The sequence below is a fragment of the Euprymna scolopes genome, chromosome 16 (assembly GCF_053919585.1).
Source record: "Euprymna scolopes isolate OS-2025 chromosome 16, ASM5391958v1, whole genome shotgun sequence".
Classification (NCBI taxonomy): Eukaryota; Metazoa; Mollusca; class Cephalopoda; order Sepiida; family Sepiolidae; genus Euprymna; species Euprymna scolopes.
This window is the reverse complement of record NC_136497.1, coordinates 98,735,398-98,762,778: the sequence shown is the minus strand read 5'-3', so window position 1 is coordinate 98,762,778 and position 27,381 is coordinate 98,735,398. Positions and strand designations below refer to the sequence as shown.

General features: G+C 32.6%; 1 protein-coding gene across 5 annotated transcripts in view; it reads right to left on the bottom strand.

The window, feature by feature from the left end:
• Positions 1–5,323: 5,323 nt before the first annotated feature.
• The window catches only part of LOC145296025 (apoptosis-resistant E3 ubiquitin protein ligase 1-like), a 1,082,598-nt gene continuing 1,060,540 nt past the window's right edge, over positions 5,324–27,381 (bottom strand). For all 5 annotated transcript variants that reach the window (XM_080142066.1, XM_080142069.1, XM_080142067.1 and 2 more), the window contains 5 exons: positions 24,876–25,001; positions 19,730–19,918; positions 12,670–12,756; positions 7,060–7,235; positions 5,324–5,443 (listed from right to left, as the gene is read on the bottom strand). In XM_080142066.1, coding sequence (XP_079998192.1) covers positions 5,341–5,443; positions 7,060–7,235; positions 12,670–12,756; positions 19,730–19,918; positions 24,876–25,001 — 681 coding nt within the window. In that variant the 3' untranslated portion in view covers positions 5,324–5,340. The remainder of the gene's footprint in view (positions 5,444–7,059; positions 7,236–12,669; positions 12,757–19,729; positions 19,919–24,875; positions 25,002–27,381) is intronic.

Genomic DNA, 27,381 nt, shown 5'->3' with positions numbered 1-27,381 from the left:
AATGGAAGGTTCCAATAGAAAGGAATTAATTCCTCATGATGAGGTGTCAGCTGTGATTTTGTTTGCTCCCTTCATGTGCGAGATATTCGATGTCCATCTGATGAATCTCTCTGGGAGAATATTTGTTAAAGTGCCTAGCAGAGGTTTGCGGTCTGTGAAGATATGGAACTGTTGACCTACAAGGAGGTGACGGAAATGGTGTATTGCGGAGAATGCAGCTAACAGCTCTCTGGAAAATGGGCTATAGCGTTGTTCTGTCCCTGTTAATTTCTGTAACACCTAAATGGTAGATAATGTCGTTCTAAAGTTACATAAGATGGTGGCTAATTTAATAAATGTGCATATGATATGTGTTGTTGCAAACCTACGGTATTTTGGTCCAGAGGAAAATTTCTGCAATCAAATTATATATATATATATATAGGATATAGATAACTTTTTAATGGTACAAAACTTATATAGCGCTTAAAAAATAATACATGAGAAAAGCCTAGGGGCCCCTTTTGCTAACAAACTCATCAGGTGTTAATCATTGGTCTAACACAGAACTAAAAAGGCGAATTAAATTATCACGAAAGAGCAAATACTCAGGGATATTAGAGAGAATAAAAACGAATAGGAATTTGTGAAAAATAATATATATATATATACAATTATATAAAACTAACCGGGGTGCCCGGCGTTTCCAGGGTGTTTGGAGGTGTGTGTTGAGAAAAAAAAAGTGATAGTAAGCAGGCAGGCTTGAACCCGTACTGCAAAGGAGGAAAAGAATGTGAAAAAAAAGTGACGTCTTTGCTATTACGCCCATCCCCAAACCGGAAGTTACGAATGTTTAAATTTAGGCTAGTCAATCGAAAAGAGACGATGACTTTAGAAAATATCGGCGAGAAAAGCTTCAGTTGAGGTTGAAGGAATGAATGTTTTTAGCCAATATTTCAATATTTGTCGTTCGAAGAGTCAAACTTCAAAACTATGCCAATCTGTCGCCTCTGTCGAAAGTTTTAGGCAGGCAGACATACATACATTTAAACAGACAGGTGAGATTAATATAATAAATATAAGTAAAAATAAGATGGAGAGGTATGGGAACGATTAAAATATATTCCCGAGTAAGTCCAATGATTTAATAAATTCCTTCTGCTGACAGAGGGAAGGCCTATGTGAAATAATCGAGACTAACATCAAAATTTGTAAAGGATTTTGACAATCAGCCTGGTTTATGACTCTAAAACACTCCATTTTATACGCATTAGCACAAGTTGGATTTTCAATTAGGTGTTATCTATATATCTATAAAAGTGAACGTGTCTGTTTGTCTGTCTGTCTGTCTGTCTGTGCACATTTCCCTACGCAATAACTCTGTCAATTTTTAGTCTATAGACTCGAAATTTGATATACCGGGTACTGAGATTTGGGAAAATCGATGTGACGGGTGTCAGCCAGAAATTTGGCTGTTAAGGGGTCAAATTTCAACGATTTGACCTTTAAGAACTCTACCAAACTCCTCCGACAATTTTGGGTCTAGACACTTGAAATTTTAGATATAGGTTCCTTGAACCTGGATCTAACTTAATAAAGTGATTTGAGCCCGAAACAAATTTTAAGGGGTCATAATAGGGGTCAAAGTTTTAAAAAATTAACCATTTTTTTTGTTTTTTTGCTTTTTTTGCACAGCATACACCTCCAAACACCCGAGCAACGCCGGGCACCCCTGCTAGTATAGATATAAATAAAAACTCTTTACTCATACACAGTATTTGACTGCTGTTTAAATTTGGGTTTAATAAAATCAAAATATCTTTTTTCTAACATGTATTTTTTTTCACAGTTTTGTAGCAGAATTCTTTTACGAAAACACAAGTTCGTTGCTTACGAACTATTCAAATGCATTCATTTTAATCCGAGTCGATAGTGATAAAAAATATTTCCTTTTATAAACAAATAGCTATTAGAGTTATTTATTTGCAGAAAATATATTTTTTAATTACGCTTTAAACAAACTTGACACAAGGCCATCAAGAATGTGAAAAGAGGTTTCGTTGGTCACTCCTCCTCACTAAATATATTGATAACAATACATATTCTACTCTTAACTAGAATCATCTCAGTCACCACAATACCACATTTACACTAAGGGCATCTTGCTACTTAAGACATCCCTAAATTGATTGGAAAATTTATTGTTCATCGTGACATTATAGTTTAACAACCCTTAATATTTGTGAAAACAGTGGCCGATTTGTCCGCAAATGAAGTCAATATGCTGTAGTTATTACATTGTTCATTGATGTAGTCTTAAAGTAATAAAACAATCCTTTCATTCCCTGATCATGTCCACTGCATGTGTCTTTTCAAATCCATGTAAACATCTCACTGATTGGCTGTTTACATTTTCTCTGTTGTACAGTAATGCTAGTAAACCAAAGATAAAGCATATTAATATACCAAGTTTAATTTTTTGAGCCTAAAATGGGTGAGCATTTGGAAATTCCGGGTGCTGTATGTTCTCTCAACTTATCTTGGCATTATTTTCAATTGTCCTGGACATCTCCTTGCCACTGAGCTCAAGCAGTGCCGATTCAGGAGAGGTGTGGTTGGGGATTTCACAATATTGCCTCACATTTAAATGCACAGCTACTCCATTGTCTTTCGAGACTGAACGGAGGCTTCCACTTCCAACTTATTCTGTTTTTATTTAATTTATTAGTTTTAGTTTCTACCAAATATGAAAGGAGAAAACTTGATTATCAGGCAAGATTTTAAAATCTATGCTTTAAAACTTTTTTCCAGTTTAATTGATAAAAACATGTGAAAAACATTTTTTTTATTTAAAATTTCATTTATTTAACACATTTTTTGTACATTTTGTCCAAAATATTTGAAATACCATGAAAAAAAAAAAAAATGAATTTTCCATTTAATTATTTTGAAAAACAAAAACAAAAATTAAAAAAAAAAAAAACAATTTTTTGTGTGCAAAATGAAAATGAAATTAGAAAATTTGCATGAAAAGAAAATAATGTTTTGATTTTTTTCTTCTGAAAAAAAAATGTTTTCTTTTAAATTTTTAAACTTTTCATGTTTACAACAAAACAATTTCAAAAAATTTTTTATTCAAAAACAAAACAAAATGATTTTTTTATCTATTAATCTCACTTTTTTTTTTTTTTATATAGTGGCTTTCTTCAAGCCAAGAAACAAATTTCTGTAGATTTTCAACAAAATAAAAATAAAACAAATTTCTGGAAATATTTGATAAAAAAAAAAGCTAAAGATGATGAGATGACCTCTTCACTTCTCTAAAAAAGTATTTTTGCCTTTGATATGTTGGGGAATGTTCACCATTCGAATGGATCAGGCAAGAAGAACAGAGGATTTTATTTTATTTTTTAATTTTTTTTTTTTGTGGAGTTGTAATTTTTGTTGAGGGGGTGTAATTTCTTTTGGAGAAGTGTAAATTTTTTTTTTTTTAATTAAAAAAAAAAAAATGAAAAGAAGAAAACTTCTATTTATCATTCAAATTTAGGAAAGATCAACAGAAAAAAAAGAATTTTAACAAGAGTTGTTGCAATATGGCATAATCAAATCATTTGACGAACCAACCAGAATTTTTTGTCTTTATTTTTGAAAACTTTTTTTTTTTATTAAGGGAAGACAAAGTTTTCAAAACATTATTATTTTTGGTTTGTTTGTTATATTTTGTCTCATAAATTTGTGATTATTTCCAATATTGTTTTTCTTCATTTTTGTAATTATTTTGTATTTGTAAAGTCTGCTTATTTTTATCATGAGCTCCACAACTACTGACCCATTTACATATTACAAAAGTTCTGACGTCTGAAAAAGAAAAGGGAGAATGAAAACGAGAAAATAGAGAGAAAGGACATTGTTTTTTTGTTTGGATAAAATTTGATATGCATTTCTGGCCATATTTTATTATAGACAACAAACAGAAGTGGTCAAGAAACAAATATATAACAACCATGAAAGGTAAAATAAGGTGTTTTTCTACCTAACTGGATAAGTTAAAACAAATTTAAAAAACTTATTTTAAAGCGTTTATTAAGTTTCAAATGTAAGTAGTGCCCGGGTGCTTACGTTAAAACAACAAAGATCGAGGACATGAGGCAGTTACCTTTGGGATCTCGAGAATCATTTAAAACCCGAAAATAAATACAACTACTGATAGAAATCGACCCAAATAATTATAACTGTCACATTTATTGGGTCGATTTCTATCAGTATTTCTATTAGTTATATTTTCAAGTTTTAAGCAATTCTCAGGACCCCAAAATGACTGCCTCGTGTCCACGATCTTTGTCATGTTTACAACAAAACAATTTTAAAAAATTGCAAGTTAAACGCTTGGCACTACTTACATTTCAAACTTAATAAACGCTTTAAAATAAGTTAAAACAAATAAAAAAATTTACCAAGGTAGGTTGAAGAGTAAATTATCTTGCCTTTGGTAAGATATATTTTTTATGCATTTGTTTCGTGACCATCTCCAGTTTGTTGGCAATAGTAAAAAGCGTTTGCATTACTCGAATCAAGGAAGTCTTATCTTGAAATGCAGATATTTCTTTTCTGCAAGTTTTGTTGATTGGTCAACAGCAAATCTTTTTTTTTTATTTTTTATTTTTTTTGTGTTGGATTTTTGTATACGAAAAAACGAATTGTATTTCTTCTTGTTTTGTTAAAGAGAAAATTAATTTGTTTTTGTAATGGCATATCAACCCTTTTTGAGGTTATTTAATGTTGAAACAATACCTATTGGAAAAGAATAACACTAGCATAATTAAAGAATTGTATATAAGTGGATGCGGAGGGATTCTGGAAAAGTAATACTCGCTCCCTACTATAGAAAAAGAGATCACCACCCACGCAGGCTGGATCAAAGTGTTTTCCTTTAAAATAAGATGTTTACATAGCACAAATGAGAGACAAGAGGGTTATTGTTTATTGTTAATATTGTTGTTGGTTGCACATTTCTTTCTGTCCAGGCCTTACTTGGAATAACCCTCCTTCTCCAAGCCTGGATCCTTCTCATCTCAACCATTTCCAAAGAAAATGATGGAGTGGGAATAAAAACGATTTCTTGGTCTCAGCTTGAAAGTGCAGAAAAACAAATAAACTTCAAAACAGGATGACTGGAGATGGGGGATAGGGTTATGAGATAGAATTAGGGTTAGGAGAGTTAGGATATCGAGATGGAGATGACATGATGGAGAAAATGGCAACTGATCAAATGTCCGAGAGACAGTTGAAATTTATGTGGTCACAACAGCAGCAATCGCAACATGATTAAAACAAAATGGGTCAGTGTCGCGGAATTTCGTTTCACACCATTCCAAATCCCTGACTTCCTTCATTGATGGCAATCATTAGTGCCTTATGAAATTTTTCTATGGAATCATAATCCGGTAAACATAATTGGTTGAAACTGAAAAAGAGAAAACAAAAAAGTCAAATGGTGTTTCAGAATTGTTGAAATGATGATTTATAATTTCGATTACTCTCATTACTATTCTCATCTTGAATATTATTTTCACATCGTTTCAGTTGATGCAACCTCCAACCTAATTTAGGTACATCTTGTCAAACTCGGGAATCTTTATATCAAACTTAGCAATTTATAAGGAATTTCAAACCAAATCCTTAATTTAATCCGGGGGGACGGGGGTAGATTTTTCTCGGCCTATCAGTCATGACTCAGTAAAAGTAATTTTTATTTTATTCTTAATTAGCATTTCCTATAATGAGAATTGAACCTTCAACCTTTAGAGGACTGTCACTTAGAATTGATTATTACATTCAACGTGTCCATATGTTAAATAATAATCAGTTCTATGTGACAGTCTTCTGGAGGTTGACGGTTCAATTTTTACTACAGGCAATACTAAAAATGAAAAAAGAATTAAAACTTCTACAACTTCATGACTAATAGAACAAAAACAATCTACCTTTGTAGATGAAATTAAGGGGTTTCTTCGAAATTCTGTATGAATTCTTGAGTTTAACAAGATGCACCTAAAGAAAGTCAGTGGTTACACTGTGAGAACAACATGAAAACAAGAATATTAGTTATATTTATCATGCAAACAATGCAAGTCAAATGGTGATTATATCTAGCTAAATTAATTGGTTAAATCTATTAAATCAATAGATAACATGAAAATAATGTTTGGTTTCTGTCTGCTATTCAATACATATCAATACATTTTGTAGATTATTTATAATTAAATGCACTATTTAATGTAAATGAGACACAGAAGATAGCTATTTTACTCAGAACTAGAAAAAGTTCTCCATTGTCGTGGTATTAGTCCACATCATAATGTGAGAAGTTTCATTAATATGTAGATTTTGGTTTCATTAACTAATGACAAAAACATCTGTTAGTTTCACTCTGAAATTAGGTGCTGTATGTATTTAGTCAAATGTTTAGTACCTCAGGATACATCCATAGTCATGACATTAACTAAGCAAGATTGTCTGAATTTCGATTGCTTCTCAAGACCTCTTAAGCTTAAGCCTCCCTAAATTTTAAACTTCTCTGAAGATCTGGTTGTGTGTGTGTCTATTAGTGATGGGACGATTCCAATATTTTTCTGATTCTGTTTTAAATTCCCAATTCCAATTTTTAAAAAATCTCTAAATACTTAGCTGTAGAGTTTTATTTTTTAATTATTTTTAAGATTACTCTAAAAGCCCATGCAATATGTACATATAGCTTCACAAACATAAACTTACATTTGTGAAGGTAATATATCGATAGTGATTTTATTTGATAGTTTTAATTCAATAAAAATGTATCATTTTATCATTAACACCAGCAATGGAAAATTACATTAAAAAATAAATAAATAAAAATTAAAACAATAAATATTTTTTTGACATTGGACAAAAGACAGACATTTTTCTGGTTCCAATACTCCAAAATGTTCGGATTTTTACAATTCTTTCTTCCAATTCCTATTAATCGTCCCAACACTAGCAGAGAAATTAAAAAGAGCAAAACAAAGATAAAACGCCAGGAGCATGAATGTGTGGACGTACCATGTATGAGCAGTTGGCAGGGTGTTATATGTTGGGGCAGCAGTGATTTGGAATTTGGGATTCAGTTCAGAAAATCCTCCTGGGGGCAACTGAGAACATCCGGTTGTGAACTGTAGCAATCGAGCCATGTGCTCTTCTGTAAAACTGGCCACAATTGTCCAAAACCAATCCAGCACCTGTAGAAAAAACAGGGGATCAGTTTTCGGAATATTAGAAAATGGGATCAGCTTAAAAAAAAACCAAAAACCAAAAAGATCTTTGTCACCTTTGAAAATGAAAATCAGTTGTTGAAAAAGAAATAGAGGTAAGAAACGTGATCTCACTTGATATCACAAGTTGTCACCTTTAACTAAAAAGGAGCAATGTTAGAACTTTGAACATATTGTTTTTAATCAGATCGGCCCCTTGTTAGTTTAAGGCGGCACAGATAACTTTTCTTGCCTTTGCGGTTATTTGTACAAAATGCTTCCTTTCCTTTTTTATTTATTTATTTATTTTTTAAGTCAATTGGTTAAGCCTGTATGGGGATAATGGTCGAAATACTCTCATGATAATCAGAAAGAGGAGAAAACCTCTGTGATTAATGATTTACCTCCCTTTGACTATCCACAATTCGATGTATGAATTGTCTCCCTTTAAATTTACTCTCAAATTATTTTTATAAATTGATTATTTATTGACAGCAAAAATATAAAATAAAACTACTAAAACGAGCTGTAAAAAATCTTATTTATAAGAAATAATTTAATTACGAATTTAAATTCACCAGAATGCATTTCATTTTTTTATAAACAAGTTAGTTACTTTAATCTTTTGTTAATAGTTAAAAAAAAAAAAGGTTATCTTGAAGATGCGAACTGTCTCGTGGCGGCCAAATGTTACGCCAGACTGGTGTTAGAGTAAAAATAATGTTCCCTTTTATTTTTGTCCGGTTCGATTTCGGGGGATTATTTATTTTTAATTTTTGTTTTACTTTTGCTTGATGCCTATGGTTTGGGCCTTTTTTTCAAAGTTCGCATTTCACATTATGCCAAATAATAGAAATAGCGTAGTTAGAAAAATCCCCAAGTACACAAATCCAGCCGGATGTGCGTATCAACCAACACTTTGATGAATTAATACAGTTTTATTTACAACATTTGAGCAATGTATTTGGTTGATGTAGAGTTAAGTGGTCCTGATTGAACCATGGAAATATCGACTTTATACGGTTTTTTTGGGTATGCTGACAATGACAAGTTAAATTTAGGGCTGATAAGTAGTTCACCATATATTAAAACATTTGTTATCCAACATAAAAGCTGATGTAATCCCTGGCAGCCATTTTTTTCACAACCGAGAAATTAGTAATGTGTATGCATGTAAAAAAAAAAAAAAAAAAATTAAAATCAACAATCTCTTCTGAACAGAGGACACACACAAAAAAATAAATTTTCACTCTAACTTTCTTATGGCTTTAGGAATAAACACACTCACCTCCCTATTTTAAGAATGGCTTTCGAAATAAACACTCCATTTTGGAGGGAGGGGGTGTGTAAAAAAATATTTGCTTTGCCATTTGCTTCAGCATTACTGCTTGGTTGTGAAAACACAATGGCTGCCAGGGATTACATTAGCTTTTGCATTGGATATCATATATTTTCATATCTGGTAAATAACTTATCAGCCCCAAACTAAACTGTGATATTCGTTGTCAGCATACCGAAAATGTATAAAAATGAACATGTCAAATGTGTGGTTGTGGTGAGTTGTAGTCAATGTGAAAATTTTGCGATAAAAATGACCATGGAGTATGGCTAAGCAAGAAACATAACAATGATGGTGCTTGTGCACAAGAGAGATGCAGCAACTCTTTTACCAATCATTGGCCCAAATTTGTATCCAGGCAATCAAATTGTTGCAACGGATGGTTGGTGGACCTATAATGCCCTTCCACATTATATAATGGTCAATCAGATATGACAACTTCAAAATCCACACAAAATATTTGATTTTATTTGATTTTATTATTTCTTAATTAAGATTTAAAAATTGTAAGTTAATATTTTGAAAATAATAATAAATTTTTTTAATATAATTCAATTTTATCTCATTCTTTGTTACCATACTATTTTTAATAGTATTTTCAAGTAAAATTCAATTTTTTATAGGTGAGAATAGTGCTTCCCTCCCCATATTAAAAACGGCTTTCTAAATAACATTATTTCAGCGTGCTAACATAGATGCACAAGTGCCAATTGTTTCCCATACTAGTTCAAATGTATGACTTAATATTTAGCTGCCATAACAGTTCACATTTTCAAGATAACTCCTCAACAAAAGAATGACCTTTCCAAATTTGAAAAGAATTTGAAAGCATTTAAGCTGTCACAGAAACTAATTTTTGGTGAGCCAAGTACAAGAGAGATATAAACTACTGTTGAAATGCAGTTAGAATCTTAAAAAATCTTTCAGTAGGAATAGTGGATGAATGTCTGGCATCCAGTAGGATGCTTTATCCCCAGCTAAAACAAAATAAGATAAGAAAATTGAAAAACGAAAGATTCAAAAAGTCAAAAAACAAAATTATTTGTTTACAATTTGGTTCAATAATAATTTCATAACCAAAACCTTATTTAAAAAAATAAATAAATAAATAAATAACCAAAACCTTATAAAAAAAAAGAATTAAATAAAAACTCTCAGCATAGTTTAAAAAAAAAAAAATCTAAAGTACAAGTTTCACACAATCTTTGGTACTTTTGAACTTTCTTGATTGGAGCTATTTCATTTCAAGTTAATTTGCAGTGTTGCATAGTGTTACTTTATTTTGTTTACCTAAAAAAAACAAAAAAGATCGTAACGTTTTTTTGTTTGTTTTTTTTTTTTGTGTATATGTCTTATCTCCTGAACCCCATGAGATTTTTTGAGTGATTATTTTATTATTTTAGAATTTAGAGTGAAGAATCAGTTTCATATACAAATTTATTATTGCTATAACAGTTTTACCAATAACCCTAAGTCCGAGTTATTATCAGTTAGGATTAGGTCATAAGACCACACAGAATGTTGGAGAGAAAAAAAAAGAAGTTTTTTTTGTTCAATAGAAATCGCTCCAGACGAAGCATGAAGCTACTTAATGTTAGGAGCTCAAAAAATAAAATTATGTCAAGTTCAAAAATTAGCCAATGATAAGTGTGGGATGGATAGATTCTGATCTAGAAAACAGCAATTCTTTTCACTTTGTCAGAAATATTACTCATGGAGGTTGGCAAAAGTAAACCCAAGTTCACTTTCTACTCTCCTTTTATGCAGTGAGCATAGTTGATACATTGATGGTTGTTTTTTAAATAAAAAATGGGTGGTTTCATGGTTTCAGGGGCTTTTTAAAGAATCAAATAATAAAATAATCCTGAAATATATAAAAAGTTTTTTTTTTTTCTCTCTCTTTTAAACAGACATATATAATTTAGAAAATTAATTAATTGACATTTATGAAAAATACAAGTTTATCAAGTCTGGTGGAGTATCCAGTTTTGTGTTGTTACTTGAGGTAACATCACTTGGAGAAGGTGCACCATTCCTCGTAAAAGCTTGTGTGGATTAGCCATAGTGAGGAGATCTTATCTGAACTGCGAATACTATGTTATCTTGAATATTTGGTCAGGTTTACTTGTACGGAAAAGTATTTTCATTCCAGATTGTTCTCCAGAGACCTTAGACACTCGAAGATAGTGTTTAGCAAATATTCAAGTTCTTTCCAGTATCATTACACCATTAGCTTATACTTTATTTACCTTAAAAACATAAGATTATAATAAAAAAAAATGGTTTTCTAGGTAGTCCGCTGAATTACATCCTTACTCCTCAAAAAGAAAATGAGATTTTTATGTGATTATTTTATTATTTTAGAATTTATATTGTGAGATCACTTTCGTATACAAATTTAATGAAAAATGATCCCCGTTTAAGGACCATTCTAGCATTTTAGTGCAATTAACATTTTTTTCTAACTCTAAATCTGAATACCTGTCACACAAGGATAGGTGGTAATATCCATTGAAAGCGGTCGGTGGTTCTATGAGAAAATAAAGCTGTGTACGCATTATAAATGTTTCTTTTCTGTGTCTTATGTTATACATTAGTACATTAGGGGTCATTTCGAGTTAAGTTTATTTACTGCACCCATCTGAACTAGAGAATCATGATTTAAATGCATATGTCTCCTCTAAATAACTAACGATAAATATCTAATATGGCCGACCAAACGGGTGATCAAAAAGTCAGATCGAGCGTACCGGAAACCGAAATGAGACCAAATCGACAACTGGCTTTTTTTTTCTTTTTTTTTTTTTGCTTGAACTTTGCGCTTTTCGGATTATTTGGTAATATTTTATTTTCTTGCCGTTTTTTTTTTGGGGGGGGGTGCCAGAGATTATAGTTATAGGTAATTATTAACAACAAAATTGGTGCAAGTCCAGATTAGTAGCACTTGTAAACAAAAATGAGTACCTTTTATTTTCTTGAATAAAAAACTTACTCGGCGAGAACACGACTGTTTTTGCTTTAACAATTATTTTTTATTCAAACGTAACAAATAAAAATTTCAATTTGGTTTGAACTTTGCAGATTTCGGGTTATTTTTTTTATCTTTGTCATTGTTTATTTAGCCGGATTTAATTAACAAACAAAACAAAAACAATTTTGGTGCTTATGCATTTATGTTACCGTTATTTTATGGTTTAAGTGCCTTCCCCAATGTTTGAAGCGTTTCTAATGTTTTTACCTATAACTATAATCTCTGACAAACAAAAACTCCTCTCCCCCTCCCCCCCAAATATCCACCAAGAAAATAAAACATAACCAAATAATCCAAAAAGCGCAAAGTTCAAGCAAAAAAAAAAAAAACGCTTTCAATGGATATTACCAGATAGGTTACGGTTAGGTTTAGGATTACGTTAAAAGACCAATTTTTGCAAAATTTATTTAACCTTACTTCCCATCAAATACAACCTCATACTAATATATCTTTCAGTTTGTCTTGGTTCACCTGTCTGCACCTTGAAAATCTCTTTCCATGGCAACGTCACGTGTTGCAGTCAGTTTCTGCCAAGGAGTGTGGGGTTTGAAAATTAATTAAACTTTGTGAAAAATATTTTTTTCATGCAGGAATTTAATAGTTTCTGTTTTGTCTTTCACATAATCATTCAATGTGAATATGACTACAATGAATAAACATAAAAAAATATCGGCCATGTAAGAATTTAAAATATCTGGTATATATGGTTGCTCTGAATAAGTTAATATTGGGCACAAAATTGATTAAACATCGTTAAAAGAAGACAATACAAAATGGAGAATAACTGAAACGAAATTGCTACAGTCAGGAAAGTTCAGTAGCAACGAATCTTTATCCTCTTCGTTCCAGTCAAAATAATCATCATAAAAATGGAAGCAACTTTGTTACAGCTGAGACTAGGTTTCCATTTTGTAAAAGGTTTCACACTGAAAAAAAAAAAATTAACATGCTGAACGAGACTTTCGTTGTATCCAATTTTTAAACTAAAATCTAATGTCTTTAAGGGATCACAAAAACATGAAAATTAGGAAAAAGAAGAAGAGATCTCTGACCTTGGCAAATGCTGGAGAAGTGCCGCAGATGGAATGGTGTAATTTGAAATCGGTTATACTGTAATTGCCAGTGCCACACATCAACAACTGAAATGAGAAAATCACAATCTTTTTTATACCTTTTTTTTTTCAAGTTTCAAGTAGGAAATTATTTAAACATTATAAAAAACCCCAGAAAAATTTAGGCAATCAAATAAGAATTATCACGCGTGTAAAGATTAATTCGTCCAATTAAGAAATAATGGAATTTTTGGTATCAGCTTCTAGTCAGGTTTTAATTCATTGTAAAATGCTAGTTGACCATCCTCGGCTTAACCGACATTTTAGTGTTTGAGTATGAATATCAGACAGATTTTCTTCATTTCTAGTTTTTATTTGCAAAAACTAAAACAATTTATATTGAGACCAATTTTACTATCGGTATAATGAGAAATTTGAAAAATCCGTTAAGAAACTAGATAACACGATGCGGGATTTATTTATTTATTTATTTTTTTTTTTTTTCAAATAAACGAATTATGTTTAGTAACACCGGCCACTCTAATTTATGTTCTTAGAGTAATCGAGGTCGCTGACAACGAATCTGGTAATCAAACCTGTCGCAAATTTACCGTTTGCATGGTATTAACCCCTGAATCCAGGGACTATTTTCCGCCATTTAACAGCTTCCGTTTACGCTATGCGTGCGGTAACATAAACAACGGCTGTAGAATGTGCCTTCACGTAGTAAATTGCCTTTTCACATGGCGTACGAATCTTTTGTGGAACATTTAAAATTATATGGAAAAGAAGAAAAGCACTCCAAGTCGGGGGGGGGGGAATGTCGGAAAGACTTTTTTTTTCAGAACAGAATTAAATTTTTTTATTTTTCATTGGTGGATAATTTAACATTCGAAGAAAAAATTGTCTAACACAAATTAAAAAAAAATACATTATAGTACTTTTTGGGGGAGGGGATTTTTTTTTTTTTTTTTGTCTTACGTAGCTTTTAATACATTTTTTACAAAAACATAGGCACCAAACATTTTTATGTTTTCGTTCTTTTTTTTTTTGGAGGGGGGTTAATTATAGAACTTGTGTGGCTTAACAGGTGCTTCTTCAGTTTAATTAACCGTTTTTCCGTAAGTAACGAGCCGACATTTACCGATTAGAATACCATTTTACATTTTTAGGAGATTTTACTGTTTTCTGTTTACATTGGGGAGGAGGCGGGGGTGGTGTTGCCCCCTCCGTATTTTGTCTATTTTTTTTTAATTTTTAACTCCTTTTCCAAAACTTACCGTGTCAAAGAGAGAGTCGTGCGCCATTTTTAATTTTCCAATACATTGGTAAACACTGTATGTTATTCGAGCTTAATAAACATGTTACATTAAATAAAAACACTAAAAACATATCCAGTTAGGTAGAAAAGTAACTTATCTTGCCTTTGGTAACATTTATTTGTTATATAGTTGTTGTTTTTTTTGACAACTTTTTCGAATCTACGTGTATAGTAATACAAATCCTTATCCGTCAATAAAAAAAAAAGCCGTAAAATGACGGAAAATAATCCCTGGGTTCAGGGGTTAATACCATTCAAACGGTAAATTTGCGACGGGTTTGATTATCAAATTCGTTGTCAGCGATCTCGATTACCACTAAAAACCCAAATTAGAGTGGTCGGTGTTCTGTTGTAGCATATCCCTATATTTACCTTTTTTTTTTTATTAATTTTTTTAATCCAAATTTTTGGACCTATAAGTCTTTCTCAGGATGATACAGACATTTTCATTGTAGAGATCTTACAGTGTTGCTGAAGATGAACGATCACTTCCGGTCTTGTCGAAGAAACTATTTTTTAATATCCAATCGCAGCATACGTTGGTATGCGTGTACAAATATTGAAATCAATTTTACTACAGTAGAAGCATGATGAGAAATTGGCAAATTTGTTAAGAAACCAGGAAACACTATGAAAGATGTCAAATAAATAAATTATTATTTTTCTTTTTAATCCAAATTTTTGGCTCCGGGGTAAAAAAACAAATTGTATGCATCATCTTGAGAAAGGCTCCTGGCATCAAAAATTTAGATAAAAAAAAAATTCATTTATTTAAAAAGATAAATCTGCATCGTGCGATGGTTTCTTAACAGATTTCAAATAAAACTATTTATTTTTTTCTGAATTCAAGCTTTTACTCAAACTTTGTTTGGATTTAGGAAAACTCGTCCACGGAAACACGTCCATTTTTTTTTAATAAACCAGGTAACACTATGCAACATACAAATTATCTGTGCGTGAGGTCACTAAGCTAATCAAGAACCTTGATTCCAGTAAAGCAACTGGCCCTGACGGCATTCCAATTATAGTGCTGAAAAAGCTTCAATCAGAACTTGCCCCCATACTTACAAAACTGTTTAAGCGTTGCCTTAAAGAGAAGTGCTTCCCAACGCCCTGGAAAAACTCATAAGTATGCCCTGTATTTAAGAATTCAGGTGATAAGTCGTCTCCCTCTTAGTACAGACCAATAAGTCTCCTGTGTGTCATGAGTAAGTTGCTGGAATCCATATTAAATAGAGAAATAGCCTTCTTAGTGACATGCAATATGGTTTCCGTTCTGCCAGATCTACAGCAGATGTGCTAACGGTTATATCTCATAGGATTAGTGAATCTCTTGACAAAGGCTTCCTCTCTAGAGCAATTGCTCTTGACATATCAAAAGCCTTCGATAAAGTATGGCATAAGGGTCTACTTCACAAGATTTCCAGCTACGGTATTACTGGAAATGTTTTCTCGGTCATTAAATCATTTCTCTCTGATAGGCTCATAAGATGGTTGATGGGCAGAAATCAGAGGCCCTCAGTATTAACGCTGGAGTCCCTCAGGGATCCATCCTGGGCCCAACTCTCTTCCTGATCTACATCAATGATCTCCCAAACACATACTTAAATCATTCGTTGACATCTATGCTGATGACACGACCAACTATGGCAACACATCAAAGCCCATAAATGACAAAGTTCTCTCTGATTCTCTCTCCTCTGATCTCGAGCACGTGGTACAGTAGGGGAAGAGGTAGCTGGTTACTTTTAATGCATCTAAAACCAAGCTCCTATCTTTATATCATCAACGCTCTGATCCCCATCTGGCATCAATTGAAATGGATGGCTCTCAACTAGGGAAGCTCCATGTTTTGATAAGCTTCTGGGTTTGTCCTTTACTCCTGACCTGAAATGGAACACGTACATCAAGTCTATTGCCAAGATTGCTGGAAAGATGGTGGGATCCTTCTACCGCTCCAGAAGATATCTTACTGCTGATGCAATTCTCTATCTCTATAAAAGCCAAGTACGTCCAATTCTCTATCTATATAAAAGCCAAGTACTGTTGCCACATCTGGGCAGAAATTGCTAAAACCAGCCTATCCTGCCTTGACAGAGTCCCTGCAACCTCTCTCCCACAGAAGAGACGTTGCGGGCCTGTCTTTATTTTATCGTTGTTTCCATGGCAAGTGATCGTCTGAGCTCCAATCTCTGGTCCCCCCCTCGCCAATCTTTCACGAAAAACACCCATCTAGCTGAAACCACTATCAAAAATTTTCCCCACTCTTGATCTGTGCCAAAATCAAAACGTAGATTCCATGAACAAAGCTTCTTTCTTATAAGTGCATGCCTGTCGAACTTTGTTCCGTCTGCCTGTTTCTCACCTGACTACAACCTGGATGTTTTCAAGTCCAACATAAACAAATTCCTGATGAACCGCCCCTTGAAGTAAGACACTTCATCAAATCTCAACACTAACGTACTGTACACGCAGTAACCCTTATCTCCGAGTGGCTTCCAGGCCTTGATAAGTGGTGACCCCCATGTAAAAAAAAAAAAAAAAGTAGGAAAACTGTTCCATTGAAAACACATTTCATGACCGTTCTTGAAGGCGATATTGTTTTTAAAAGAGACTACACAATCCATAATATTTTTTAAAAATATTTTTACTTGTTTAAAAAAAGATAAAATCAGTTTGTCTAAGTGTTCGTTTTCCACCTAGCTTTGTCAGTTTTTAGTGGTTTAACTTATTTTAAAGCGTTTATTCGGTTAAAAAATAAGTAGTGTCGAGTGTTACTTTAAAATAAAAAAAATGTCTGACATGAGAGGATCACATCTTGGGAGTCTCAATAATAGCTCAAAAATAAAAAATTAAAGAAAATACTGAGGCAGATATAATTTTAAAAAGAGCCTCCCCCTACTTCCAAAAGAAAATAAATTTAATATTTTTTTAATATAATTTGGGGAGGTGGAGAGCTTTTTAAAAACTAGGTAGTTTTAAAAGTATATCTACCTCAGTATTTTCTTTAATTTTCTATTTTTGAGCGATTATCGAGACTCCCAAGATGTGATCACTGATCCTCTCATGTCGAACGTTATTTTTGTTCTAAAGTAACACTGGGCACTACTTATTTTTTTTTTTAAACTGAATAAACGCTTTAAAATAAGTTAAACCACTTACAAAGCTAGGTAGAAAACGAACACTTAGAAAAATCGATTTTATCTTTTTAAAAACAACGGTAAACAAGTAAAAATATTTAAAAAAAAATATTATGGAGGTGTGATCTCTTTTAAAAACAATATCTTCTTCAAAAACAGTCAGAAAATGTGTTTTCAATCGATATTTATTCAATAATTGACCAGTTTTTCTACCTAGCAAAAAATGGATGAGTTTTCCGTGGACGAGTTTTCTAGGCACCACCTTCCCCCTCCTTCTTCAGTTGTATTATATAGAATCCAGGAAAAACGGAGTCGAAAAATAAAACAGCAATAGCAAATACGAATTGTCTAAAGGAAAACTAATAGAGATTTGGTACTTGTCTAACTAAAATCGAAACTATATTATTTTTTATTAATTGTACAATATTTTACTGAACGAGAATCACCATCCGAAATATTAGTGTATAATCAATAATAATCCACTGAAAAAATTGCAAAAAAACGAAAGCCGTTCTTAATATGGGGAGATTGGAGGTGTTTATTCCAAAAGTCGTTCTTAACATGGGGAGGTTGGGGGTGTTTATTCCGAAAGCCGTTCTGGGAGGGGGTAATTTCCGTTCAGGTCCGCCTTTTAATGCTTAAGTTTACTATACTATTTCAAAATAATGTACTATCTTTCAATGCTCAATTCCAAGGAGGAGAAGATAGTGTAGTATCTGTTCTGTTGTCATGATGCCATTCTCCCAGGCATTATGTTTTCCTTTGGGGAGGTAGTGTAATATATATTCGTCCCTCATGATATCCTCTTAGACATTACATATCTTTTCGGGGAGAAGGTGGTGTAATATATGTTCGTTTGTCATTATCATTATATCCTTCCAGGCATCATCTCCTTCTTTTGGGGGGCAGTTTAGTATATTTTTCTTCATCATAATATCAGTCTTCAATGCTAGTGTAAATAATAACTCATCACATTTTTTTTAGTTTTTTTTTTGTTACAGAATCTTGACTTTTAAAACTAGTTGAACTATTGGATGTTATTCTTATGACAATTTGGCCGATGTAATCTCCAACCTTCTTCAGGTGCATCTTGTCGAACTTGAGAATCTATATGGAATATTGATAGATATGAACATAAAGGTATTTAGTATTATCAGTTCTAAATAATCGTCTTCTAGATGTTGATGGTTCCATCCTCGAAACAGGCGATAATAACTAGAATAAAATAAAAATGTAGTTAATTATACAGTCATGGCTGCCAGAACAAGAACAATGTACCCTGTGTATTAAAGAGAGGATTCAGTTCGAAATTTCGTACAGATTCCCAAGTTCAACACAAAGATTCTGGAGAATTCAACAGGATTCACCCGAAAAAGGTCAGAGGTTACATGAGCCAAAGCATTGTGAGAATAACATCCAAGATGAGAACGGGTTTTCTTTTCGATTAACATATCTCTTGGATTGTATATTAGCCATGAATGTTAAATGATCACCGAGCCTGGGATATTAAAATGACTAGGCTACATATAGCACTACTGACCAAAAATCTAGGAGAATTTGGTGGGGAAATCTTGTCCCACCCTGCATATTCATCTGACCTAGCTCACTTATTTCAACGATTACGAGACCATTTAATGAGCTTAGGTTAACATCATGATAGGAGATTGAACTTAAAGATTCAGATTTCACATCAAAACTGAAAGAATTTTACAAACGAGACCCTTATCAGAACGCTGACAATTGGAATCGGAGAACAAAGGCCGTTATTGTTATGAATGAAGATTTTCGAAAACACAGTTTTTCATTTTCAAGATAAAATTCTAAAGTGCAAAACTTTTGCACTAACCTAATAGGCTAACACATTTATTACCTCCTCAACTCCACGAGATTTGTTTTAGGCGATTATTTAATTATTTTTTTAATGTAGAGTGGGGAATCAGTTTTGCATATAAATTTAATGTAAAATAATCCCCAATTTCTCGGCAATTACATGCACTACATGATAGCAAAAATAACTTTCTTCATGAAACTATCATTTATGTTGGTTTTGATGTGACATCACTTGAGGTCATTTTTGGCTGAATCATTTCAAGTCTCCCTCAGCCTCACCCTAAATGACACTTTATCCAACCAAAATGAGGTTATTTACACAGGAATTAATTCAACTGCAGTAATGTTTCTTCTTCTTTGTTGTTTAAGGTATTTCTTCTACATCAAATATGGTGGCTCCATAAACTATCGCTTATGTTGGTTTTGATGCGTCGTTGTTTGAGATCATCTTTGTCTGGGTCATTCTAATGCTTCCTCAGCCATTTGCTCAATTGCAATATGTGTACATCTGCTTATCAAACCAGTTAGTATAAATAATACACATCAATCCTCATCTGAAAAATTCTGGAGCATAAGAACTTATTCAAATAAAAAAATTCTTGGAATAATAACAACTTTTCACAATATCTCTCAAGAAGTTCGTTAACAGTTCATTATAAAATTAAAATGATATCGATTGCCATGATATTGAAAACATCAAACCTTTTAAATCTTTATAAACAAAGGAAATTGGCTAAGGTTCAAAAGTGAATCCAACACGAACACTAACCTCCAATTCATTTTCATCAAAGATACTCAGCAGATTATCAGGAATGAGTTCATTGAGGCCATGTAGGAAGGTCTCAAGTTCTTCCTTAATACAAGTGGACAGTCGATGTTCGGCCAGTAGGTCCAAATACCATAGCTTATTTTTATTGGTCACATTGATTTTTGATCCATTAGGGACAAGGTCAATGACCTGTGGAAGAAGAAAAAAAAAAAGAAAAGAAATAAAAACAATAAATAATAAAAAAACAAAAAACAAACGGGACGAAAAAGAAAAAACTTATTAATAGTCAATAATTATAAATTAATAAAAAAAAAAAAAACAGTTCTCATTAAAGCCTGCTCTTAAATCCTCCTTTCTGATTTTAATAATTATTTACAGGCTGATTGGAAAGTAGCTCCCTATTATTAAGTGCTTGTAATTTTTCACTGAAATATAATTGTTACAAGAAATGAATACGATAGGAAAGTGCATAAGATGAGATTATATTTAGAATTCAATATGAGCACCGGCATTCGACAGTAGCTTTTCAAGATGCCTGGAAACTGCATCAACTGATTTCAGAAGAAACATTTTTGTTTTTATACTAATGAGTCATCATTTATCAAGGCTAAAAAAAACTCATTTAAAGATTTGGGTTAACGAGATGGATAGATGATGATAGGTGATGAGAGGATTTAAAATTTTCACATATCACTACCCCCCCCCCCCCAAAAAAAAAAAACTGACCCAGAAAACAGCAATTTTTCAATCATCAAAATAATCATGAATAGACTTATAGAATGTAAGGACTAAAGGAAAAAATAAAGGGGCAACCTCACAAACTTCCCCATATTTTTTCATGTCAGCAATAATTTTCGAGTACAGGAAATTATTTTCCAATCACGCTATAGTAAATTAATATTACATATCAAATAATCCCCCCACCTCCGCCGGCATAGAGCATTAAAATGGCTTGCTGTTATATAGAGCACTGCCAGGGCAATACCAAGTAACCTGAACGATTATTATTATGATCGTTGTTGAGGTTTGGAAAATAGAATGTTTAGAAAATATGTATTGAAACGAATTAGGTATTTTTTACAGACAAAATATTTAAGGTAGAAATGTATCCGGAAGGTTAAAGTCGGAAGGTTAGAACAAACAGGAATGATAGCTAAATCGACAAAATATGTGACAAAGATGTATCAGCTGATTTGTTTCTTTGTTTACGTGAGTTGACGACCTAATGAGATAGCTTTTTTTTGTTTTTTTTTTTGATAACGTTTTAGAGTGGGAGAGCTGAACAAATTAGCATGGAAGATATCGTCTCCACATTTGGAAGCTGAGAAAAACGTGACCTTAACATAGTGTAGAACTTACAACGCCTTGCAGCTCCGATGGGAAGTCGAGAATAAAGTTTATATAAAATGAACTTGGCATTTGGTGTTCCTTCGAGAACTAGCCAGAAGAGTGAGAAACCTATTCATCCTCATAAGAAGTGCATATTTTTCTTTTGTCCGGACAAAGATGGTATTCGTTGTTGTAAAAGACTGTCTCGCATATGTTTGTTATGATGTGAGCAGAGTTATGCGTGAGCACACACACACACACACACACACACACACACAACTAGAGGAACATTGTAAACACTAGCCGTTCACACACCTACCCACGCAATATAACATTGGTAGTTCCCATTCCTTGCCAATAGGCCACATGGTATCCATAACAAGGAAACAAGCTTGGTTCTAATCTTACAACTTTTTTCTTTCTTCTGCTGTTTCATCCATAGCTGGTGTCAGCAACGAAGACTCATAATCCTTCTGCAAGGAGCATTTAGTTCATATCTTGACTTGCTGGACGCCCGGTGTTGCTCGGTCGTACAATACGCTTAAAAATGATATTTAATTTATGCAGATTGCATAAAAAGTAAAAAATAATGATGACAATGTCATTCATTGAATTCTGTCTGTGTTTGTTTACAATATCACGTCAGGTGCTATTTGAGTTTGACGATGAATGCCCTGGAAAAGTCACTTCTGATTTGTTTAGTTTTAAAATATGCAAACGAACACAAAAATGATTTGCGGCGATTCTAAATGATACCTCTTCTTTTATTGTAAATTAAACTCCTTAACAAGAAAAAAATAAAATAAAATGGTGAGGTAGACCTGGGCTTGAACCGAGGACCATTTAATCTGTACTCGAATACTCTACCACTGAGTTGACAATAGTTCTGTTTTTTAAGAAAAAAATGATTTCCTGAGAATTGAATGGGAGCTTAAACTCTTTCAGACGCAATTCATGATCATTATGACACATGTATGATAACTTTAAGTCTTATTCAGGACAGAACAGATGCTACTCTCCAATTGAAATCTGACTTGATTGAACTATTTGGAAGAACGTATCTACTATAAAACTAATGAGGTTTAAATTTCAAGGCCTCTAAGGCAGTGAGATAGGAAATTAATAGGTTTAAATTTCAAAGACCCTAACGCAGTGAAGTAGGAAATTAATAGGTTTAAATTTCAAAGACCCTAACGCAGTGAGGTAGGAAATTAATAGGTTTAAATTTCAAAGACCCTAACGCAGTGAGATAGGAAATTAATAGGTTTAAATTTCAAAGACCCTAACGCAGTGAGGTAGGAAATTAATAGGTTTAAATTTCAAGGCCCCTAAGGCAGTGAGATAGGAAATTAAGTCATTGATCTAGTGTGCACGAACTAAAGAGGAGCCTGCATATTAGCATTACTTGCATGTATTGTACAAACAATTGTCAAATGTGAACTAATCCATAGTATTTTAAGTTTCAGGTCTCCTCAAAACTAGACGAGTGGCTAAAAGCCACAGTTTAAAAAGTGGTTTTACAGAAAGTACTCTAACCTGATTCATTATCTAAAACAAGACATTTGCTATTGATGTAATTGTCATTCGTCTAATCTATAATATAAATCTCACCTATCTGTTTAAATGTATGTATGTATGTATGTCTGCCTAAAAATTTCGACAGAAGCGACGGATTTTCATGAGATCGGTATCGTTTTGAAGCCCAACTCTTCGAATGCCAAATATTGAAAAATTGGTTAAAAAAATTAATTCCTTCACCCTCAACTGGGCACTTTTCTACATGGAGCTGTCGCATTTTTTTCGACGATATTTTCTAAAGTCATACCCTTTTTTTGATTGACTAGCTTTAATTTAAATCTCAGCCACTTCCGGTTTTGTGAGGAACGCAACGGCAAAGATGTCATTTTTTTTTTACATTCTTTTCCTCCTTCGTGGTACGGGTTCGAGCCGGTCTGCCTACTACACTTTTTTTTACTCAACACACACCTCCAAACACTCGGGCAACGCCGGGCAACCATGCTAGTGTACAATAAAGACCAATTTGTATAAATATAAATCCACATCGTCAAACATTTCAAAAATTAAGAGGAAAAGATAAAACAAATAGTAAGTCACACAACGTTAACATCATTTAAAATGAATTCGCAAAGAAATTCTTCATGAAACGTTTTTTGTTTTTCTATTTCGTCATTCTATAACAATTGATACGTTTTTTTCTTTTCTTTTTTCTTTTTAAAAGATTTAATTTTGAGACGTTTTTTGTCCTTCTTTCTTTTTCATTCTTTTAATTTCACGGATTGAAACGTTATTGAATATGAATATCAGTGCAAACACTGGAAAAGCATAATTGTCGTTTCTGTCATTTTTGATGGCAAGTGTACACACGTATTACATATTCTTGTTATTTAGAGAAAGTGTAGAAAAAGATATCCATGGAAATTCTAATAAATAGTATAGTGGAATGATGATGACGATGACGATGATGATGATGATTTTATTATTGGAATCCTTTGAGATGAGTAATTTGCATATTTATTTATTTATTTGCAGACTGTGATTCTCATCTTCATAGTTGTTATTCACAACATTTCGGCCAACTATTCCAAAGCCAGCCAGAGGATTAGTTGGTCAAAATGTGGTGAGACGACAACTATGGAAGGCAGTAATTACTGAGGATATAGTAAAGAGACTCAGCATTTCTATCCCGTCTTGGTTTAACCACCTAACAAAGGCCAGAGGAATAGTTGACCAAAACATCATGAAACAACAACAGCCATGAAGATGAGGATAACCGTCCGCAAATAAATATGATGAATATTGCACAATGTTTTTTGACTGGTTTGATACTGTTGTTGACATTAGTTTTTTTTTCAAATCAAGTACACGCATGATGGATTGTATAAAGGTTGCCAACATCCATGAGTTAAAGTGGTGCCATGGAACCGACTGGATTCGAACTTGGCACATTCAGTTCACATCATTTGTCCACTTCATGGCGTCATCTTTAAAATGTGTACATATTTTACTGGGACAGTTTCGATAACAAATACTCAAGTCAACATTTTAGAAAATATTAATAAAAGATTTCAATTTCAATGTTCATATAAATCTTTTATAACCAACAAATTTAACAAGCCTATATTCAGCACATTGGGTAGGATTGTGAGTTTTTGAACAAATTTATATATGACACCTTTTTTTGTGGTGAGTGGCCACCATCTATATGACTTTGTTTACTTTAATATTGATTTTATTTGTTTAGATTTGCTTTAATGCTTTATTTCGAATAAGCTGATTTATTAAAAAGAAAAACATAATCCAACATTTGACAAAATATGAAGACTAGATTTAAATCTAAAAGTTCATGAAAGTCTTTTTAACTAAGAAATTAAAAATCCTATATTCGAAATATTGAAAAGTTTCAATGGATGTTCGACTGGCTTAGTTGATCGAGAGCAGGCTCAATGTATTCTCTCAGATAACCATTATGTTGCAAGGAAGAACTTTGAACGAATTATAATTTTGAATTAAGAAAAACTTGAAAATGGTTTCAGAACATGAAAGTTGGATAAAAATCGAATTTTAATGCAATTGTTATGCATATATATTTTTCAATCTTTTGACTGTTAAATATTCATGTATTTAGGCAGTTTGGGTAAAAAAGACATAAGAATCAACAGATTGGCGATAATCGACTCATTAGCAGAAGTCTTTTAAACAACTGTAGTTTTGTTGACATATCATAGGTCAATGAGAATAACCCCCAAAAAGAAATGACTAAAAAACAAATAAAAAGATAAAAATAAAGTTTGCTTACCCTGATTAATTGTCCCGATTCACTGTATTCTTCTTCAGAAAACGTCAGCTCCATATCAGAGACATCATTCTCTTCGATGTAACGTATTTTCGTCTTGTATAATTCAGGATCATCAGTTTCAAAGTACTGCAAAAAGAGTAAAAACAGGCTGAAAATTCTTGTCTCTTTGAAATCTTTTAAAAAAGTATTATAAGTATCAAATCTTTCAAAAAGTATTATAAGTATCAAATCTTTCAAAAAAGTATTATAAGTATCAAATCTTTCAAAAAAGTATTATAAGTATCAAATCTTTCAAAAAATATTATAAGTATCAAATCTTTCAAAAAAGTATTATAGGTATCAAATCTTTAAAAAAATATTATAAGTATCAAATCTTTCAAAAAAATATTATAAGTATCACGAGCGAAAGTTTTCAGAAATTTGAAATATTGTCTACCGCCCCCCCCCCTGCTCAACAAATTGACAATCCTCCTCTCATTTGCAGAAGTCTTGTAAACAGCTGTGATCCTGATGACACTTCATAGGTAGTTAGCTCAATCAGTCGTGATGTCTCTCTGGAGTAGCGTTAAATGGGTTAATTTTTCAAGACTTTAGTTGGTGAAATTGGAACGAGAGAAGATGCGTTTTTCTGTGCATTGCCCAAATGAAGATGGCGTGCATGAAGTTACTAATGTGTTGACATCTGTCCATCTCATCTTTCTCACACATGTACGCAAGTTTATGTGTTGCCTTTGAATAAAAGCTTATTATAACCTAACCAATAAGAGTAGACATATTATGTATCCAACTTTAATTCCAGCAAGAATTCACCCTTAAGACAATCTTGAGATGGCTGCCCCAAACCAATGTTGCTGTAGTTTTGTATCTCGATGAAGGAAGAAACAATATTCAGAAACAATCGTGATGATGATGATGATGACGACGAGTGGTGGATGATTAGTCTGTGTGCATCTTAATAAGTTAGAATCATCACTGATCATGGTAACGCCAGTAGGAGGATCGCCTCACATATTCATAAGGGGCTTTATCCACTCATCGGTCAGTAGTGTTAACGATAATCATGGCAGTGTGTAGATTTGATCTCTTTAGAGTGCAACTATTAGTATGTTTATCATGTCGATTTTAGAGATTACGATATTCTTTTTAATAGCAACAATTGTAGAAGTTTTTTTTTTTAATAATAATAATAACAATAATAATAATAATAATAATAATAATAATAATAATAATAATAATAATAGCAGCAGCAGCACAAAAGCATTTCTACTTCAATAATTTTTTGGATGATTTTTTCATATGCGTTACAATGTACACTAAACATACATAATACCTCATGAGTTTTCCTCCAACCCATCCCTCATAGAGGATGAACAGCAGTTGTCCCAAACACGGCTACCTTCTTTCACGATTCAGAAACAAAAGACAGATCATTGGATATTTCCTGTCTGTAACACAACATCCTAAACACGGCAGCTTACATCGCTACTCTTAGATTTTTAATGGAGTTTTCCACTTATCTTCTTAATCTAATTAAATCTATTTTCATAATAATCCGTGCAGCTTTTTTATGGTGTTTGATTTGGTTGCGTTCTTTTATGGCATATCAACCTTTTCGTGTTATTTAATGCTGCATGCAAGAATTTTGGGAAAAGGTTTTTATGCTCCAAGTTCTTTATGCCTTCAGATATTTATTTATGATGTTTGGTTTGGTTGTTTTGTTTTACAACACATCAAACTTTTTCGAATCCAGTAATTTTAGAAAGAAAATTTTATGTTTCAAATTCTTTATATCATCAAATATTTATTCATGATGTTTTGATGTTTTTGTTTTAAAGAGGGAAATTGATGTCTTTGTTTTTGGTTTTGCAGAACATGATCAAGTTTTGCAAAGAGAAAAGAAAAAAAAAACAATAACATCAATGTTTGGTGCATTTTAGATTAGAAAGCCAATATCTCCAGACAGCCAGATCTGGCAGCAACAGCATTCATATATTGGAACCCATAACAAATCACAATTGCTCAAAAGTCACCTCTCAAATTCAAGTTCCATCAAATATTTCATGTTTTTCGTTTGATTGCATATTTTTCTCCTTGCAAATCTCAACTAATTAATTCATCGTCTAATATTATGTTCATATTTTGGCAACATTCCTATATTACATACCAATCATAAAATATATCCTATAGATACTCTGAGATTGGTTATCAGTGATGCACTGGTTTCTCTTTAAGTTTAGAGTTTTAAATCATTAAATTCACTACATCAAAAACCCAAGCATTTTCCCCTCCCTCCCGCTTCTAAAAATGTCTCATTTCCGAATGCTATGCACCATATAAGCATTGCAAACAGCATGACCTCACAAATAAGAGACAAATTATTCATGACATGAACGTTCAGCAACCGTCTCTTGTAGCTTTTATTTTATCTTTGATCTTCCAGATGCATTGATGAGTTAGTTGTCAATAACATTTATTTAATTTCCTATGCAATGATGTTGCACAAGAT